Source organism: Bufo gargarizans, chromosome 11, assembly GCF_014858855.1.
Source record: "Bufo gargarizans isolate SCDJY-AF-19 chromosome 11, ASM1485885v1, whole genome shotgun sequence".
Classification (NCBI taxonomy): Eukaryota; Metazoa; Chordata; class Amphibia; order Anura; family Bufonidae; genus Bufo; species Bufo gargarizans.
In genome coordinates, this window is record NC_058090.1 from 79,949,647 (window position 1) to 79,968,928 (window position 19,282).

At 41.8% G+C, this 19,282-nt stretch overlaps 1 protein-coding gene across 1 annotated transcript in view; it reads right to left on the reverse strand.

Annotated features, from left to right (window-relative positions):
* LOC122921833 (NACHT, LRR and PYD domains-containing protein 3-like) overlaps positions 1-19,282 on the reverse strand; it is a 51,954-nt gene that overhangs the window by 6,515 nt on the left and 26,157 nt on the right. Inside the window, exons 6-8 of the mRNA XM_044272095.1 lie at positions 15,342-17,040; positions 13,632-13,802; positions 2,400-2,570 (exon numbers count right to left, since the gene is read on the reverse strand). Of these exons, the coding sequence (XP_044128030.1) occupies positions 2,400-2,570; positions 13,632-13,802; positions 15,342-17,040 (2,041 nt within the window). The remainder of the gene's footprint in view (positions 1-2,399; positions 2,571-13,631; positions 13,803-15,341; positions 17,041-19,282) is intronic.

Sequence of the window (19,282 nt, forward strand, 5' to 3'; positions counted from 1 at the left end):
TGGTCTCTGCCCTTTTCTAGTAAACTTTACGTTACAGGCACTAGGGAAAGTGCTAGAATATAAAAAAAGAAAAAAATGGTCCAGTTCAAGGAAAGATTATTCATAGTGTAGGGAAAGGATAGGAAGGTATTATCCACACTGTAGGGAGAGAGCAGGGACCATTAGGGGAGTGTACAGTCTGGGTAATAGGAATTATTCTATTACACCTTGCTGCAATAATTGACGTTACTCAAGGTGATATAATACTACAGATTTTAGGTTGTTGTAAACAGTAATTGTAGTAATCCTAGCATCTGTTATTGTGTTGAAAGTGTGGCCTGATACAACCAGTTTTGGGGTGTGTTTATTTCATATATAAAAGTACTTCCATTCATCCTTGCTTTTGGGGTGAAAGTGTGGTCTGATACAACCAATCGTAGGGTGTATTTATTTTAAATATATAAAAGTATGTCCATTCATCCTTGCTTTTGGGGTGAATTTGCCACCTCACCACTCTGTTATTGGGTGACTGTGTTGACTCCTCATGCGGTTGCCACCTCACCACTCTATTACTGGGTGACTGTGTTGACTCCTCATGCTGTTGCCACCTCACCACTCTGTTACTGGGTGACTGTGTTGACTCCTCATGCTGTTGCCACCTCACCACTCTGTTACTGGGTGACTGTGTGGACTCCTCATGCTGTTGCCACCTCATCGCTTTGTCACTGGGCCGCTATTGTCCCTGTTTGGCCTTATTCACATCACCATTGATTTTACCTTTCTTCTGATCTGTCAGAAGGATGGAAAGATGAGACACACAATGATTCCTAAGCAGTTGTAAGGTGACTGGTACTTTCACTTTGTGCCAGTCATCTAATAAACCTTATCTCTTAACTACTGAGAGGTCATTTTGCATCAGGATTGGATCATGATTTGGTAGCCAAAACACAGAAGACATGCAAATATTCCCTTCACGTATCATCTCTGTTTTGGTTCCACTCCTGTTTTTTGTTTTTTTTGTATGTTACACATTTTTTTTTGTATGTTACTCATTTTTGGCTAAAAATCATATTTTTTTTAAATTGGCCTACATAAAAAATATTGAGCTGTTTTGTCACAAAGGGTTAACTGTTTATCTAGCTGTGTGACTGGTACTTTCACTTTGTGCCAGTCATCTAATAAACCTTATCTCTAAACTACTGGGAGGTCATAATCACTTATTTAAGCCACATTCTTATCAGTAAGATAAGAACTGAGCTATAATGTGTGTTTATAAGGACAGAGAGCAGAGATGAGGAGTCCGTCAGCTCTTGTACTGACAGGAAAGACAAAAAATCCAAAGGGTGCTTCTAGGGCACCTCAGCTCTGTACAGAAAAAAAGGACACTAGATAATAATAAAAATTAGCTCAAAATCATTACATTGCATTAAAATGCAAGGGATTGTCTCACGAAAAATATTCTACAGTTTTCAAACCAGCACCTAGATCCAAATAATTTTGTAATTGCATGTAATAAAAAAATTATTAGTTATTCAATAAAATGTATCTGTATAGCGCCACATTCAGTTTGTTTTTTTCTTATTTCTTTGACCTGCTCACTGAGAAGGCCGCACATGCTCAGTTTCATCTCTCAACTGCCTCCTGAGCTGTGATAGGGAGAGCTGAGACACGCCCCCTGAGCTGTGATAGGAAGAGCTGAGACACACCCCCTTAGCTTCAGCAGAAAAGACACTCCCTTGAGCTGTCAGCTTGGTATAAATCTAGCAGAGCAATGAATGGGAAGATCTCTGGATCCATGTGAGGTACAGGAATGGTTCTAACTTTGTTCGAAAGAGCTTGTCATGTACTATATGAAGTCGGATTTTTTATTTTTTTACATTAGTCATGGGATAACCCCTTTAATAAACAAAATTGCCCCTAAAGGTTTACATAAGCCTTTAAAACAGCAAAAACCCAGCAGCTATGGTACGCACAGGTGGGCGCCATTTTTTAAGAGCAGGTGTCCGCTGTGCCTGGATATATAAAGATTGTACCAAATTCAGAGGTGCAGCTGCCACAACTGGATTTGGTTCAATAGTCAGACATTAGTAAAGACATCACATATCAAGTAGCAGTCAGCAGTTTATCTTATAGACATAACAATGGTGCGGAGCATCAAACAGAATAAAATTCATGTATAACTTGTGCCCCACATGTCTCAGTCCTGTACACATCTCTTATACTCACTATAATTCCTCTATCCTGCAGGCTGGACTAGACCTGGGGCATTAGTCAAACATTACTGGAGATGTCACATATCCAGGAGCAGTCAGCAGTTTATCTCATAGACATAGCAATGGTGTGGAGCATCAAAGAGAATAAAATCCATGTATAACTTGTACCCCACATGTCTCAGTCCTGTATATGTTTCCTATACTTACTATAACTTCTCTATATTGCAGGCCGGACTGGACAGAGCTTCCATCAAGTCACTGAAGTGACGACCAGACAGATAGTTATTAGACAGGTCAAGTATCTTCAGGGACTCGTTATTCTTTATTACAGAAGCCAACAGGACGCAGGAAATGCCTGGTAGATAATTATTGGCCAAACTGTAAGAATAAGATGAGATGTGGGTAGTTATCACTTATTCCATATACCAACCTGTTGCAGGAAGTTTATTATCATACAAACTGTGGTAAGAACTAGTGATGAGCGGCATAGGCAATATTCGAATTCATGATATTTCGCAAATTTTGGGCCGAATATTCGCCATAAATTAGCAAATTTGAGAATTTGTGATCTCCAGTCATTTATTACTTAATTGTGAAAATCGTCAATGTATTATATTCGTGATAAAAATTTGCGATTAGAATATTCACGATCAACACTAAGGGGTAGGCAACTTTCCTATTGGTTGCTAGGGATGTTGCTAAGTGCCGATATTCGCTATAAATTTGCGATTAGAATAGTCGCGAACAACACTATTCGCGAATATGAATATATAGAACTATATTCTAAATATTCACAAAGTGGAGATATTCACGATTAAAATTCGCGATTCGAATATTCGCGCTCAACACTAGTAAGAACATGAGTTATGGGCGAGGTGTCCACAGAGCATTAGTATAAAAACTGTAGATTTTAAATGTGGAAAGAAAATGTCCCCGGCTGTTAGTAAGACAGGTCATAAATCAGTGATGATGAAGGTACAGTAGTCATCAGCCTGTGGCCCCCATTCTCCTCCTCACATTACTACAGGACACATGTGGCTCTGCCCTCGCTCAGTCAGTTATTTGGGGGATGGATTATTAGTAGACCTTACACTACATTCAGGGTTTCTCTGGATTCTGCTGGTATTGATTATTACTTATTGATAACGAGCAGTAATCGTCTCCATTCTGAGTAAATTACAGCTGGGGTCATCAGAAATAATACCACCAGACAGCTGTAGTGTAGTCCGGGCAGAGATGAGTGCTCTATGGCGGTAAGGGCTCATGTACATATTACAGCTCTGTATAACCTAGGAGTTGTTCAGACCCATAGTCTGCCCCATAGAAGCAGAACCTGTCCCTCCAGATGTCTCAGACTTTCAGGACATATGACACCTGCTCAGAGGCGTATCTATCGCGAGGCAAACAAGGCATTTGCCTGGGGCGGCAGTTGCCAATGGGGCGGCAAAATGCCTTGTTTGCCTACACAAATACTTGCCGATCGATCCGATCCTTCACTATGCCGCTGCGAGCGGCAGCATCGCCGGCGCCGCATAGTGAAGGAGTGACTTATCACTTATCTCCTCCCTCCTCCTCCCGACACCAGCTGTTTTCCTACCCGGCCTTGCTACCCACGTCACTTCTAGTAGTGACGTGGGAGGTGCGTCTCTTCCCTCCGCTCCTGACTGGGTTTGTTGGCGCAGGCCCCGTAGCAGAATATTCCGGCCCAGTGCGCATGCCCGAAGCGCAGTAGGAGGCGTAGTAGCAGAAAATTCCGGCTCCTACTGCGCCTGCGCCGAGTCGCCTTATTTGCGCATGCGCAGTGGGTCAAAATATTCAAAATACAAGCGGCAGCCACAGCCGGCCGGGAAAAGTCTGCCCAGACCGGCTCCCTCCTCACACAGACAGTTGGCCACTTTGCCTGACTGACTCCTGGCCTACGTACCCTGCGAGGAGTGTCCAGACCAGGTCCTGAGGTCCAGGCAGAGGAACAAACAGGAGTGAGTGAGACAAGAGAGTTAAAAAGCAAATACTGCACGTTCACAGTGAACTCATAAATAAATAAAATAAAGGTGGTATGATGTCAGACTGTCTATAGTGGCCCTGGCCTCTCCTTGAGGCTGCCCCATACAGACTGTATGGCCTGGGGCAGCCTCGAGGAGAGGCCAGGGTCACCATAGACAGTCTGACATCCCACCTTTATTTATGACACAGACACAGTGCACTATTTGCTTGTGGCAGCCGGGCAGCCCCCAATCCCCCATACAGTTTAGTGTCTCCTTGTGGCTGCCCCCGGCCCCCCATACAGTATAATGTCTCCTTATGTCTGCCCCCAATGCCATACAGTATGTATAATGTCTCCTTGTGGCTGCCCCCGCCCCCCATACAGTATAACGTCTCCTTGTGGCTGCCCCAGTGCCCCATACAGTATAACGTCTCGTTGAGGCTACCCCCATACGGTATAACGTCTCCTTGTGGCTGCCCCCATACAGTATAACGTCTCCTTGAGGCTGCCCCATACAGTATAACGTCCCCTTGTGTTTTTTCTTTTAAACTGGTATTTCTTGCGATATATATATATCGTTATCGTGATAAATTTCTTAATATTGTTATGCAAAACAGGAAAGGGTGGAGCCTAAAGAGGAAGGGGTGGGGTTTACAGAGGAAGGGGTTTGGCCGTGACAGGAAGGGGTGGGTCAAATTTATATTAGGGGGGTGCCCGAGTTTAGTCTTGCCTAGGGCAGCACAAAACCAAGATACACCACTGCACCTGCTCCATGTGGAGGTACAATGCAGGTTCTGATGAGGTCAGTCCTAGAACACTTACCTGTCTGTTATCCGGGGAGGGGGGGGTCACGTTTTAGTAAGTTTTATGTTTTTGCTATTAAGTGTGCCATATAATAATCAGAAAAAGAAATAAGAGATTTTGGCGGAATTGGCTGAAAAGTTATAACACATGAAGTGTTTTCTCACATGAACGGGATGACACTGCTTTATCGTTTTGCTGCTGATATATTGATATAACAAATAATACTATACATTGTTTACATAATAATACCAACACTAGTACTAAATATTCAAATTGAGAATTTTCATTGTGAATATCGCCACTTTGGAATTTGCAAATATTTAGAATATAGTGCTATATATTAGTTATATTGAATATTCAGCTTTTTTTTTTCCATCTGAACATATGACTCCTCTCTGCTTCTAGCTTGTGGGCTAATGAGAAGGAAGCAATGTCAAGTTCACAACAATACTTAGTGCGCCAATCAGTAATCGGTAGTCAGACCTGCTACCACGCCACTTTGTAGTTAGTATTTAAAATGTGAAGTTGCACCTTGTGCGAAAAAATCAGAGTAGTCAGACCTGCTAAAATGTGAACGAAAAAAAATTCTAATCACTGCCGATTAGTGCAATTGCGAATATATTGGAGCAAATGACTCCATCTGCATATAAAGCTATTGTAAGGTTCTGCCGTGCCAACCATTTTCTCCAGTCTCAGGAGAAACTCGTGAAACTTCTATCAGCTTGAAAAATGTAGCCAAAGTGACCCACGCCTGTATTTCACGTTACAAAGTCGCATTACGCAATTTTTACATTGCCGATTTTTCACATTCTATAAAATAATCTCAAATTCGCGAATATATGACAAATATTCTACGAAATATTTGTGAAATATCGCGAATTTGAATATAGCCCCTGAAGCTCATCACTAACCAACATACTATGGTCACATGACTTGCGTCTCACTCCATAGTAATATACAGATATGCTGTGCATATGATAAATTGCTTTTACTAGAGAAATTGCTTTTTTTGTGTGATTTTCTTCTTATATTTCTTTTATTTTTTATTTTTAAAGGGGCTTTGTCAGCAATATCAACCTTATTAAACAAGACATGCTGCCTGTTAGCGCTCGTTATGCTGATTAAAATGATACTTTTCTTTTGTCTGTATGCTAAACAGCTGCAGAGATATTTGTGTTTTTATTCATATGCAAATTAGCCAGTTGGAGCACCAGGCTGAATCCTTGTAGCACCGCTTTGTAACATCCCCTGTGCTCTACGCACTGGCTCTCCCCTTGATTGACCGGGCAAGACATTAGCATGCTGACCGCAGTTAAGATCCTGGGTTGGAATCTTGGGAAAGACTTAGACTTTTTCTTCTTCAGATATCTTTTCCCTTCCCTCCCTCATTTAACCCATAATAAAAGCATATACTGGTACATTTATCATATTAAGAAAGATGGGGGTCATTTATTAAGACCGATGTTAGACGTCAGTCTTAATAACCCCTTTTGCTGGTGGTAGATCCATCAAAGTTATGAAGAGGCGCCTGTACATAGCATCGACATATCCACTGCTGGTCTAAATCTATGCCAGCTCCCTTGCTGGCTTAAATTTAGACCATTTTATACGCCTAAGGGTCCATTCACACGTCCGTTGTTGGAACAAATCTGGACCAGATCTGGACCCATTCATTTTCAATGGGTCCTGAAAAAAAATCAGACATTGAGCTGTCCGATTTTTTTCAGGACCCATTGAAAATGAATGGGTCCAGATCTGTTCCGCAAAAAACGGAACAGATCAGGAAAGAAACAACGGACGTGTGAATGGACCCTAAAACAGGCTTAGAAAATGATAAATGAGAGGGGCCTGCTGGCCCGTCCCCTTTTTTAGACCTGGTGTGAACAGGGAAAAGTCGCAGACTGCTGTGCAAATAACCTTTGTGACGGAATCTGTGCCATAAATACGCCACAAATAGGCGTCAAGTAAATGACCTCCAATGTTTTTTTTTTTTAGAAAGCTTAGAAATACGTATTGTTGCTTTCTTTATAATCAGATATTGTGCCTATGAATAAGGCTACTTTCACACTAGCGTTTTTGCTGGATCTGGCAGGGTTCAGCAAAAATGCTTCCGTTACTGATAATACAACCATCTGCATCTGTTATGAACGGATCCGGTTGTATTATCTTTAACATATTTTTAACATTGTCAAAACGGATCTGTCATTAACTCCACTGAAAATCAATGGGGGACATATCCGTTTTCTATTGTGGCAGATTGTGCTCCGTATCCCCAGGACGGAAGCAAAATACAAAATGTTGCGGTTTGCTCTCCGGTCTGGGAACGCAACTGAACGGAATGCATTTTGGAGCATTCCGTTCTGTTAAGTTCAGTTTTGTCACTATTGACGATGAATGGGGACAAAACTGAAGCGTTTTTTTTTTCAGTTATTGAGCCCCTCTGATGGAACTCAATATCGTAAAACTTTAACGCTAGTGTGAAAGTACCCTAAACCAGTTATAGGTTTTAGGATTCTAAGCATAAAAAACACTATTTTCAATATTCTAAGGCCCATTATTATTTCTATTATTATTATTATTATTTGAAGTCCAAACGAAAAGCAAAATCCAGCTCATTCTCACAGAGGTAAAATCAATACTTTATTGACGCGGAATAAAAATACATCCAGGAAAAACAATCTTAGTATACATGTTTCGGTGCTCCTAATTGGGCATCACATGACATAAATGCCATGTTGCCATTCACATGTGTCAATCTTCAAATATAAAAGCAGTTTACAATGTGTTAAAAACATAACCTTATTCAACCATATATCGGAAATGGATAGTATATTCTACATATTTATTATTTTACAATTGCAGGATTAAATCCAATCTTTTATTGAGTCCCTCAGGGTGACGGGTGCCTCAGTCCCTCAGGGTGAAGGATTCCCTGTTCAGGAGTTTTCTCCTGTGATCACCTCCTCTCGTTGGTACTTTAACCCTCTCAATTTTTTACACAATGTGAACTGCTTTTTTATATGAAGATTGACACATGTGAATGTCAGCATGGAATTTAGGTCATGTGATACCCAATTAAGAGCACAGGTGAGAGTCCACTATATCTGCTGCATTCATTTGTATCTTACTATAAGAACACAAACAAAAAGGACCGGCACTCACTGAAGTCGTCTACAAATCTCTTGTTTATTGTCACAAAATACTGTATCCTGTGACGCGTTTTGACACTCGCAGGTGTCTTTGTCAAACAGAAATACACATATTACAAAAAAAAAACACCATTAAATAGCCCAACCCTTCATTAAGGTGTGCGCATCACATGATCGTGATGTCATAAGACACACCTCCTAAAAACAGGTGTAGACACACAATTTAAACAAATATTAAACAAAAATAATAAATTTTAGCTTGAATATGGTCTTCTCCTGTTCGTATCCATAAGCTGCCACACAAAAGCTCCAAGACAGGGTACTTTTCCCTGCCTCGGGTGTGAACACTGTTCGAGTGTCATCAAGAGCCCTTACATCACCCAACCAAGATCAGGGGAGCACATCCCTATTAAAGGGGTTAAACAACCCAGGAGAGGCAGTGACAGAAACTTAATGTTGAGAAAAAAGGAGGCCTATTGGATCCATAGGCTCCAAACTTTGGAACCTATGGGTCTGAACCGTGGCTATGGATTAAACAGCTTTTTATGAAGGATCATTTTTTATTGTATAAATGTTTTTTTCTTTATTTTTTTCAATAGTTTTTCTTTTAATAAAGTTTCTTAATGTGGTTTTGCGATTTAAGATGATCGAATTGAGCTGCTACCAATATTCGTATGAAAATATGGATGAATTCTATGATGGTCATATTGATACATGCTTCTCTGGACGTGAGATGATGTGATGTTGTGTGGCAGCTTATGGATACAAACAGGAGAAGACAATATTCAAGCTGAGATTTATTATTTTTGTTTAAATGAATATTTGTTTAAATTGTGGGTCTACACCTGTTTTTAGGAGGTGTGTCTTATGACATCACGATCTTGTGATGCGCACACCTTATTGAAGGGTTTGGCTATTTAATGGTGTTTTTTTTTTGTAATATGTGTATTTCTGTTTGACAAAGACACCTGCGAGTGTCGAAACACGTCACAGGATACAAGATTATATGACAATAAACAAGAGATTTGCAGACGACTTCAGTGAGTGCCGGTCCTTTTTGTTCTTGTTCTTGTTTTGTGGGATGCCAATCCTAAGTACCCCCCCGGCCAGAGGTTGAAGTCAGCACACACAATCCAGGGCTTCTCTTCACTCTCTTTAATAAACAGGACTCAACGCGTTTTGGGGTGTACATAAAAGACCCCTTCCTCAGGAGCAGACTATTAAACAATACACACACATAACTCACACGTTTATATGCTCCCACGTATCCAATATATCCCATTCCCGCGCTTCAGAATCCTGAAAAACAGGAAGCTGCGTGTATTCCACGACTTCCGGTCCAGTGAAACGCATGTCGGCTGCAGATGGAACGCACGCCAGCTGCGAATGGCGTCACTTCCGTCCGGGTGCGCTCCAACTCTGGTCTGAATTGAGGGGTAATCTCATCTAGGGTCTATATGTAGGGATACTCTGGTCTGTACTGAGGGCTACTCCGGTCTGGGTTCTGTATTGGGGGTACTCTCATCTGGGGTCTGTCCTGAGAGGTACTCTGGTCTGGGTTCTATATTGAGAGGTACTCTGGTCTGGTGTCTGTTTTGAAGAGTACATTGATCTGGGGTCTTGTGTACTCTGGTGGGGGTCTGTATTGGAAATACTCTGGTCTAGGGTCTGCATTGAGGGGTATTCTCCTCTGGGATCTATATTGGGGTACTCTGGTCTAGGGTCTGAATTGAGGAGTACTCTATTATGGGATCCTTATTAAGTGGTACTCTGGTTTGAGGTCCTTTTTGAGGGATACTCTAGTCTTGGGTCTATATTAAGGGAGAGCTACTCAATACAAAGGGTTAAGCATAGAATGGTCAGGAGAAGCTGGGGTCAAATACCAGGAGAGTAGAGAAGTACCAGAGGAGTCCGCAAAGAGTAGTCAGGTGGGAGCCGAGGTACCAATACCAGGAGGGATGCGCAGTACAGGAGGAGCAGGCAAAGGATCGTCAGGGAACAGGATCAGGTGAGTAATCAGTAGTCCAACAAATAGCCAGGAACCTAGAATGAACAGGCAATCTGTGGCCATCAGGCTGCCTGTATTTATAGTGGGGTCTGAGGGTCATGTGACGTGGCCAGCGTCACATGACCGACAGACAGACAAGTCGAACACCGAGTGATCAGCTCGGCACTCAAGGCAGACCTAGGAGCAGGGAGTCTCCCAGCTAGCAAAGCCGTCCTGGGAACGAGGCCAAACACAGATCCTCGCTCCCGAAGCTAAGCAGCTGGTCTGCGGCTGATGGGAGACAGAGTGCGCCTTTGGCGCCCTGTGACATCAGCATCCAAATGGCCTGCGTGAACAAACTCTTCCTCACTCTCTTGGTGTTATCTTTAAAAATGCAGACCGCAGGAGACAAAACAGACCATTATTTGGGTGGCTGTGGTCTTACATCACCTTCATGGCCATGGTCAAGCACCTCTCATTATAAATAAGCTGCAAATCAGGAAGGTCAGTGCACATTATTTGCTCGGCAGAGCGCACCACCCTCCTGTTCTGTTTCTGTTTCTTGCTACTACCGAACAAGGCTCTAATGTTTCCTGTCAGGAAACTCTCGATGAAACAGGTCTAGAAGTTCTTTAGCATCCTGAGAGGCAGTCTGAAATCCCTCAGGCACCTGAGATGATAAAGATACTGATGAGCCTTCTTTACCAAGAAGTTAATGGCTAGCCCAATATGGTTCTTGTGTAATTAAAACTGGCCACATGCTCCACTATATCCCCATTAATCCTGGCGGTGTGATAGATACTCTGGTCTGAGGTTTGTACTGGGGGATACTCTGGTCTGGATTCTGTATTGAGGGGTACTCTGTTCTGGGGTCTCTATTGAGCGATTCTCTGGTTTAGGGTCTGTTAAGGAGTATTTTGGTCTCAGGGTCCTTATTGGGGGATAATGGAATAATCTGTTCTGGGCTCTACATTGGGTGCGGAGGTATCCTGGGTGGGGGGGTACCCTGGTCTGTATTGAGGGGTACTCTGGTCTGGGTTCTGCATTGGGGGTTACTCTAGTATGGGGTCAGAATTGATGGATAATCTGGTATGGGGTCTGTATTGGTTGGGTACTATGGTATGGGGTCTGTATTAAGGAGTACTCTGATCTGGGTCTGTATTGAGGGGTACATAGGTCTGTGCTCTGTATTGAGGGGTACTATGGTCTGAGGTCGGTATTGGGGAACACTCTGATCTAGGTTATGTATTTGGATTACTCTGAGGTCTGTATTGAGGATACTCTTTTCTAGGATCTGATTTGAGAGGTACTATGGTCTAGGGCCTATATTGAGGAGTTCTCTGTTCTTGGGTCAGTATTGAGGAGTACTCTGTTCTGAGGTCTTTAATAAAAAAGTACTCTGGTCTTAGGTTGGTATTGAGTGGTATTCTGGTCTAGGGTCTGTTTTGAGGGGTACTCTATTCTGGGGTCTGTCTGTATTAGGGGATATTACACTTACCAGGACCTCACCTTTTATCTGTTTCCTGATACTTTTCAACACAGAAATGTGACTGTTTAGCCAATCACTCTGAAGAACAAAGAGGATCGTGACCCCTTTGTGATCCCTGGGGGGCTATAACTCATCGGTGGAGGTTGTGCTTGCAAGGCACAGTACTTGAAATAGCTTGTAGTTATGTGTACATGGTCTGTAAGCAGTCTCCCTCTGCAACGGGATCTCCAGCTTGGCTCCCGATCACAGTAAGTAATTATAACAACAAAAAAGCAAGGGCGCTAAAATATTCCACAATTTATTTAGACAATAAAAGTGCATAAAACATAACATACAGTGAATAAAAAGAATAGCCACTATGCAACACGTTTCGGTGTCTGAATATCAGCTTCCACAAGTATGATCATGCTGCCGGATGAAGGCGGCAGTCCGGCGGCGAAACACATTGCATAATGTGTGAAAAAATTGTAAAATATTTTAGTGCCCCTGTCACTGCTTTTTAGTTTTTATAATTACTAGCCAATCACTGTGTTGTATCATGATTGTGGTCAGTAATTGGCTGAGTGGTCAGATCTCCTGTGCTGAAAGAGACTGGGTAATAGAGACTGAAGGAGGACAGTGAAGTGTTGCTCTATGAGACAGTAGAACAGCACAGGCAATATGATGAAATCAAATCTACCATCTGCTTTGGGTCACAGGTGGCGTGATGACATCATTGCGCCCACCTGCACCAAGCCGCAAGTGAAGTGTTGACTAACACGTTCACCTAAGCCCATAAGCTGGCAACTCAGCTCATAGGATGGAAGAGGCCTGTGACTTGTGGAAGTTTCAACTGGAATTGGGGAAAGATGGTACTGGGGACACTGTGTGTATGGGGGGGGGAGGGCGTTTTAACTACAAAGGGGCTCAATAAGTACTGAGGGAACTATTGGTGGCATTATCACTAGCGGAGGGACTACTGTATGTGGATGGCATAACTAAAGAGGGCCATTATGAGTATTTGGAACACTACACAGGGTAATGTAATAATGGCATTCCAGGGGGCTAATATATATTTGGCTTACTACAGGGTGAGCATTGCAACTAGTAAGGGTGTTACGGTGGAAATTATAACTACTGAGGCACTTCAGTGGCCATTATAATTATTGGTGGCCCAATAGGGGCAATTACATATACTGGGGGTACTATGGATATTATGACTACTACTGAGAGCTGTATGGGGGGGTTATTACGCCTGAGGGAACATTAGGGATTCTGAGGGGGCATTATCATTATTGGGCACAATATGGGGGGCACTACTAACAACGGGAACTCTCACGGAGCATTATCAATGTTGGGGACACTATAAAAAATGAGAGCACTTTGGGAGAAAATTATTACTATTGATGTGACTTTTGGGAGCTATCTGTATGGCACTGTTATTTCTGCAGTACAGTATTTTGGGGGCATTGTTAAGCACAGTAGGCACAGTATTGGGGGTAGCAGCAGGATAACAATGTTGGGTCACCTAAGTGGAGAGGATGATGGAAAAGTGAGGAAACTAAGAGGTCTGTATGGCAAACTTTGCACAGACGAGACATGGCTGATAGAAGTCATTGTGGTGGACTGTTCTCAATGGAGATGACGAGGAAAGAGAAGGTTTATATCAGAGGCGATGTTACTGGATGTAAGAGGTTTGTAGTGATGTATTCCCTTGTCCAAATATGCCTTTAGTGATGGAGCTTGGTCCTAAATCTTTTCACACCATAAAGTAGAATAAAATCCAAGTAAAACTTGTGTCCCACATGTCTCAGTCTGGCACATATTTCTTATACTCACTGTAATTTCTCTATCCTGCAGGATGGACTGGACCTGGTGCGTTAGTCAGACATTAGTAGAGATGTCACATATCAAGGAGCAGTCAGCAGTTTATCTCATAGACATAACAATCATAAGGAGCATAAAATAGAATAAAATCCATATATAACTTGTTCTCCACATGTCTCAGTCCTGTACACATCTCTTATACTCATACTCTTATACTCACTATAATTCCTCTATCCTGCAGGCTGGACTGGACAGAGCTTCCATCAAGTCACTGAAGTGAGGACCATACATTGGGTTCTGCGACAGGTCAAGTATCTTCAGGGACTGGTTATTCGTTATTACAGATGCCAACTGGATGCAGGAAGTGTCTGGTAGTTTATTACCATACAAACTGTAAGAATAAGAAGATGAGATGTGGGTGAGGCATCCACAGAGCGTTAGTATGAAATCTTTAGATTGTGAATGTGAAGAGAAAATGTGGAACAAAATGTGTGACTTATTTATGCCACAAAACGAGTGTGTGTGTATGTATATATATATTGTAGGAAGGAACAAGGGGTCGTCATTGATGGTCGGTACGTGTCACCGAGGTTCCTAGACTCGGTGATGTAAGAGACGGTTTTTCTCAAAGTGTCAGTTTTTCAGATTGCAGTCTGACACTTCAGCTGTTTTAGTATTGTCTGCAAAGCTAACCCGGGACTGTTCTTATTGGAAGTAGTCAAAGCGATGGGTGGGTGGCTTCTCCCCATGTTCTTCTATGTTCAGGAGCGCAGATGCCGCGCATATGGTGTGCTGCTCCTAGTCACCTCCATGTGCATCAAGAAACCGATGGGAAGAGGAGCAAGCACACCCATAAGTACCACCTAATCAAGGCGCTCTATTGGATAGGAAGGGCAAAAGTGCCGAGGAATGCTACTCCCAAGATAAAATAGGAGTGCATTCACAATTGAAGGTGCCACTCCCTCAAGCAAATACTACATAGACAAAAAAATCACAGAAAAAAATAAGATAAAAACATCCTGCACGATATGATATACAAATCTGCGGATGTCACTGGCCATATTATTGAAGAAAGTCACAGAAATAAGATAATAATGCACTCAGTAAAGTAGATGCAAGCACTATATATGGACAAAGTCCTCACTCTGATATGATAATATCTGAGACACTTAGCCAATATATTTTGATCAAAACACATCAGAGCCCGCCTACAAAGAGCCAAGATGGTCTCAGGTCAGGTGGGTCTTACGCTAAACCTACCTAAGCCGTTGGGCTTCTATGTTCAGGAGCGCAGACGCTGCACGTATGGTGTGCTGCTCCTAGTCACCTCCATGTGCATCAAGCAACCGATGGGAGGAGGGGCAAGCACACCTATATGTACCGCCTAATCAAGGTGCTCTATTAGGTAGGAAGGGCAAAAGTGCAGAGGAATGCTACGCCCAAGATAAAATGCTACCGTATTTGTGTGAAAGCACGTGGACTCTGCTTTATACAAGAACTTCTGTGTTATTGCCTGGTGTGAATGAACACCAGAATCAAGGTGCTTAGCACTACCTCTTGAAGCTCATCAAGAGAATGCCAAGAGTGTGCAAAGCAGTAATCAAAGCAAAAGGTGGCTACTTTGAAGAACCTAGAATATGACACATTTTCAGTTGTTTCACACTTTTTTGTTATGTATATAATTCCACATGTGTTAATTCATAGTTTTGATGCCTTCAGTGTGAATCTACAATTTTCATAGTCATGAAAATAAAGAAAACTCTCTGAATGAGAAGGTGTGTCCAAACTTTTAGTTTGTACTGTACATTCACAGGAATCTGGCCCTATCGACTTCATAATGGGATCCATACTAGCAGACATAAAATATACATACAATAAGTCTGTCAAATCCTGAATATCCCAGAAACATAAAATGTCATTAGTATTTTACCTCAGATTCTGCAGGTCATGTAACGCTGGAGTAAGTCTTTCTAATCCTTCAATGTCTAAGGAACAGTTATTTAGATCGAGTTCTTCTATATTTGTGCAGGTGTCCAGAATAAATGCTAACACTGTGCAGTCTAGAGCCGATATACGAACATCAGAAAAGTCAAGACTTCTGTGTGGTTTTAATGATTCCAGCACTAGAGTCTTATTCCGGGTTTCATACAGATAGAAGAAAGTACTGAGAAGACGTTGCTTGTTGTAATTACTTTCCTCCAGCCTCTGTTCTTTCAGAATGAAGTTTTGCAGCCAAGTTATGACATCTATAGAAGTCTGAGTAGTTTGTTTATCAAGGTATCCAGTTAGTATTGACCTGGTGGAGCCGTCCGATAGACCACACAGGAAACGGAGGAATATTTCACCACGTCCATCAGTATAGGATTTGGCTTTACTTAACGATTTCTGTAACTTTTTAGGAGAATAATCAGCATAATGCACCAAGGCAGAGAAGAATTCCTGAACAGTTAGATGTAAGAAAGAATAGGACACAGGTTCCTCCGATTCCATCAGAAAACTTGATAAGAGCTTTGACTTTTTGTCAACATGGAAACAATCCAGATCTCGCTCATCAAAGATGAGGCTGTGATTCATAACTCCATGTTCTGCCATCCATCCAATGGACTGCAGGATCTTCTGAGCATCATTTTTGTGCAGGCTGTGATTGGATAGGATGTTGGCGACAAATATTGCAAAGAGCTGGGTGACGGTTTTGGGTAATAATGACATCGACTGATCACTACTTGTTGGCTGGAAGCTCTTGGATAATACTGTACAGATGATCCAGCAGTAGGACGGGAGGTAACAGAACGTGTACAGGGTGTCATTCTGCTTCACATAATTAAAGGCCTTTTCTGCCAGTTCATGGTCGGGGAAGAAATTTTCAAAATATATCTGCCGCTCTTCTGGTAAAAACCCAGTGATTTCTGCTATTCTTTGGAAATCTCTACAATCAATTGATGCTAGTCTGGTTGGGCGACTAGTCATTAGGACAGAACAACCATTAAGAAGAGACTTTCTCACCAAACTAACGACAATTTGACCACAAGGTTCGGGCTGTTTAGGATTAGTGCACAAGTTATATGATGTGAAATACATGTCATGAATGCTTTCATCTAAACCATCAAATATAAAGAGAAGTTTTTTTGGATCCTGTAAAATGTTCTCAATCTGCTCCAACAGATATGGGTACTGATGAAGGATCATGTTCTCCAGACTAACTTTATCTAGTCTGTTGAGTTCTCGAAATTTGAAGAAAAAGACAAAGGAGAATCTTTGATAGAGACACCCCTTCACCCAGTCATAGACAACCTTCTGCATCAGGGTGGTCTTCCCTACACCGGGCACTCCGCTCACCATCACCACGTGTGGCACAAGTCTGGATTGGTGGCACCAGCGGAACAGTTTGTTCGGGTAGATGCGTTGTAATTCATTGTGTTTTTTCTTTAGGTATTCCTCATGTTTTGCCCCGGTCTCTATGAGCTCATTCTCAGAGCGTTCTCTGAAGTGATCAGTGGAGACAATGATGAGGTTGACATAACGTGTAGAGAATGGAAACATTCCTTCTTGTTGGTCACATCTTGGAGGTTTGTTCTCTATAAGTTTCTCAGTTTTCTCATGTAAATGTTTCTTGTGCTGTTTCTGAAATTCTATAGAAAATAGTAAAATAAAGGTGACTATAAAAAGCAAAAACAAGATATCTTGATTAAGAAATAGCAGATATTTACACACTGCTGTTTTTTCAAGCTCCTCTAGGACATACTACATTTCTAGACACATTGCTGATTTACTAATACTGGCTGAAAGTAAGACAGCGTGAACTAAGACTAGGCAATTTGACACTGCACCAGATTTATCACAGTGACTGATGCTGGACTATAAATCTGGATTGTAACTTTATGCTACCTATTTGTTGGCTTAGCTTACCTCAAATAATATGGCAAATTTTGGGGGCATTTTTTGCTGCTCAATGTCTCCCCTAAGCCGTTCCACTTTTCCATTGAAGCCACACCCTACACACTAATCCACACCCCTTATAGGAAGTGTCATAAACAGTGTATAAAATTAGGACTGCCATTCGAAATATCTGGGCCCCATACAAGTAAATTGACAGGGAACTTTGGCCCCCCTCCTTTGTCAGTCCAATGCTTAGGCCTCTTTCCCACAGTTAGATAGAAAGAAGGCCTTGGTTGGACTCTTCTATAAAGCAGGTTCTATTCAGTTTAGGGATTCTGCAGCACGTATTAAAGCAATCTGTCTCTTGGAAACAACTTGTATACAGTTTAATGCCTATTAAAGCCTTAAAGTTTACCTTAGTTTTAAAAAAACTAAAGTTTGCATAATGGCTGTGCTTCTTTGTACAATCATAACAGTACTAGAATAGTTATGTCTGGTGTTTCCTTATGTTTTTTCAGCCATATTATTCCTTGCTTCATCCGCACAGCTAGATGCATTTCACTCAGAGGCAGGAGCATCTCCCTTCTGCGCCAGCACTGTACTGCCGTGACACTATGTTTGTTTTCAGCTACAGAGCTCACAAAACAGATAAGGAAGCATAAATCACGCGTACAGACACACAAGAGTCACCTGTGAGGTTCAGAAGTAGCATAGAACAATTTATAGTTTAAGCTAGCTCTGACACCCCAGTACTTCCTTTCAGCCATCTTCTGAGTTTCTGTTACCTGGGATGGATCTTGTCTGACTATAGGCAGTGAATTGCAACTTAGGTGGAAGTGAGACCTCTAATGACCATGACTTTACAGCTTTTATCAGGAATATTGTTTAAATTAAATGATTTAGAAACTTTCTGGTTACACCATTCTCTATTTAATGAAATGGTGTGAAAGTACAATTACTTTTTAAAAGGGTTGTGCGATGTCATACACTTGTGGCATGTCACTAGGACATGCCACCTATGTCAGATAGATGCAGATACCACCTCAGGGACCCATTCTTATCTCCAAATTGGGGCCTGATAGCAAAAGCAGAGAGCACCATGCTTGTATGGAGTACTTTCAATTGACCTTTTTTTTCAACATTTTCTTTTTATTATTGTTTTGAGTCATACAAATCAAACAGAAAACCAATAAACAAAACAACAAAGTACATAGCATGTGGCATGGAAGCATTACAAATGACTAGTGTTGAGCGAATCAAAGTAACAGACAAATTGACATTGATCCGATTCTCAGGAAAAATTTGATTTGTCCCAAATCCAAATTTCCTCACGCTTCATGTTTAATAAAATAATTTTTTTAAATGGCGGCTACACGTGTTACAAAGTGAAAGTAAGAAGCCCAGGAACGTGATATGTCCCATAATGCTGTGCAGCCAGCTAGTCAGCAGATAGCCATCCTCTGTGGTGTCATCACGCCTGGTCTCGGCCATTTTACTGTGAGCTGAGCATGAGGACAGATGTGCCAAGCGCTAGAGACAGTGGTTAACAAAGCTTTTAATTGAAGAATATAATATAGGGATAGTGCAGGGACATTGTAGGGAGATCGTAGGGAGAATTTTTATACACTGTAGGGAGAGCATAGGGAGACTGCAGGGACAGTGCAGGCTCAGCGGAATCACCCTGTGCATCTTGTTCAACTTCTGCGCCATTCATATCTAATCTGTTCTGTAATACATAGACTTACTGTGCATCAGACTCATTGCCAACAAGCGTTCTAATATATAGGCACATTTTTGTAATTCATCTGCTGCACCATTCATACTTAATCTGTTCTGTTAGACTTACTGTGCATCAGACTCATTGTCAGCAGGCAGTCTAATATATAGGTGTATTTATCTAGTTCATACTTAAAGGGGTTGTCCGAGTTATGAAAAAAAATAATATAGCACTGAAAATCTGATATATAACTGAGCTAAGCAAGTTTTATGCAAAAA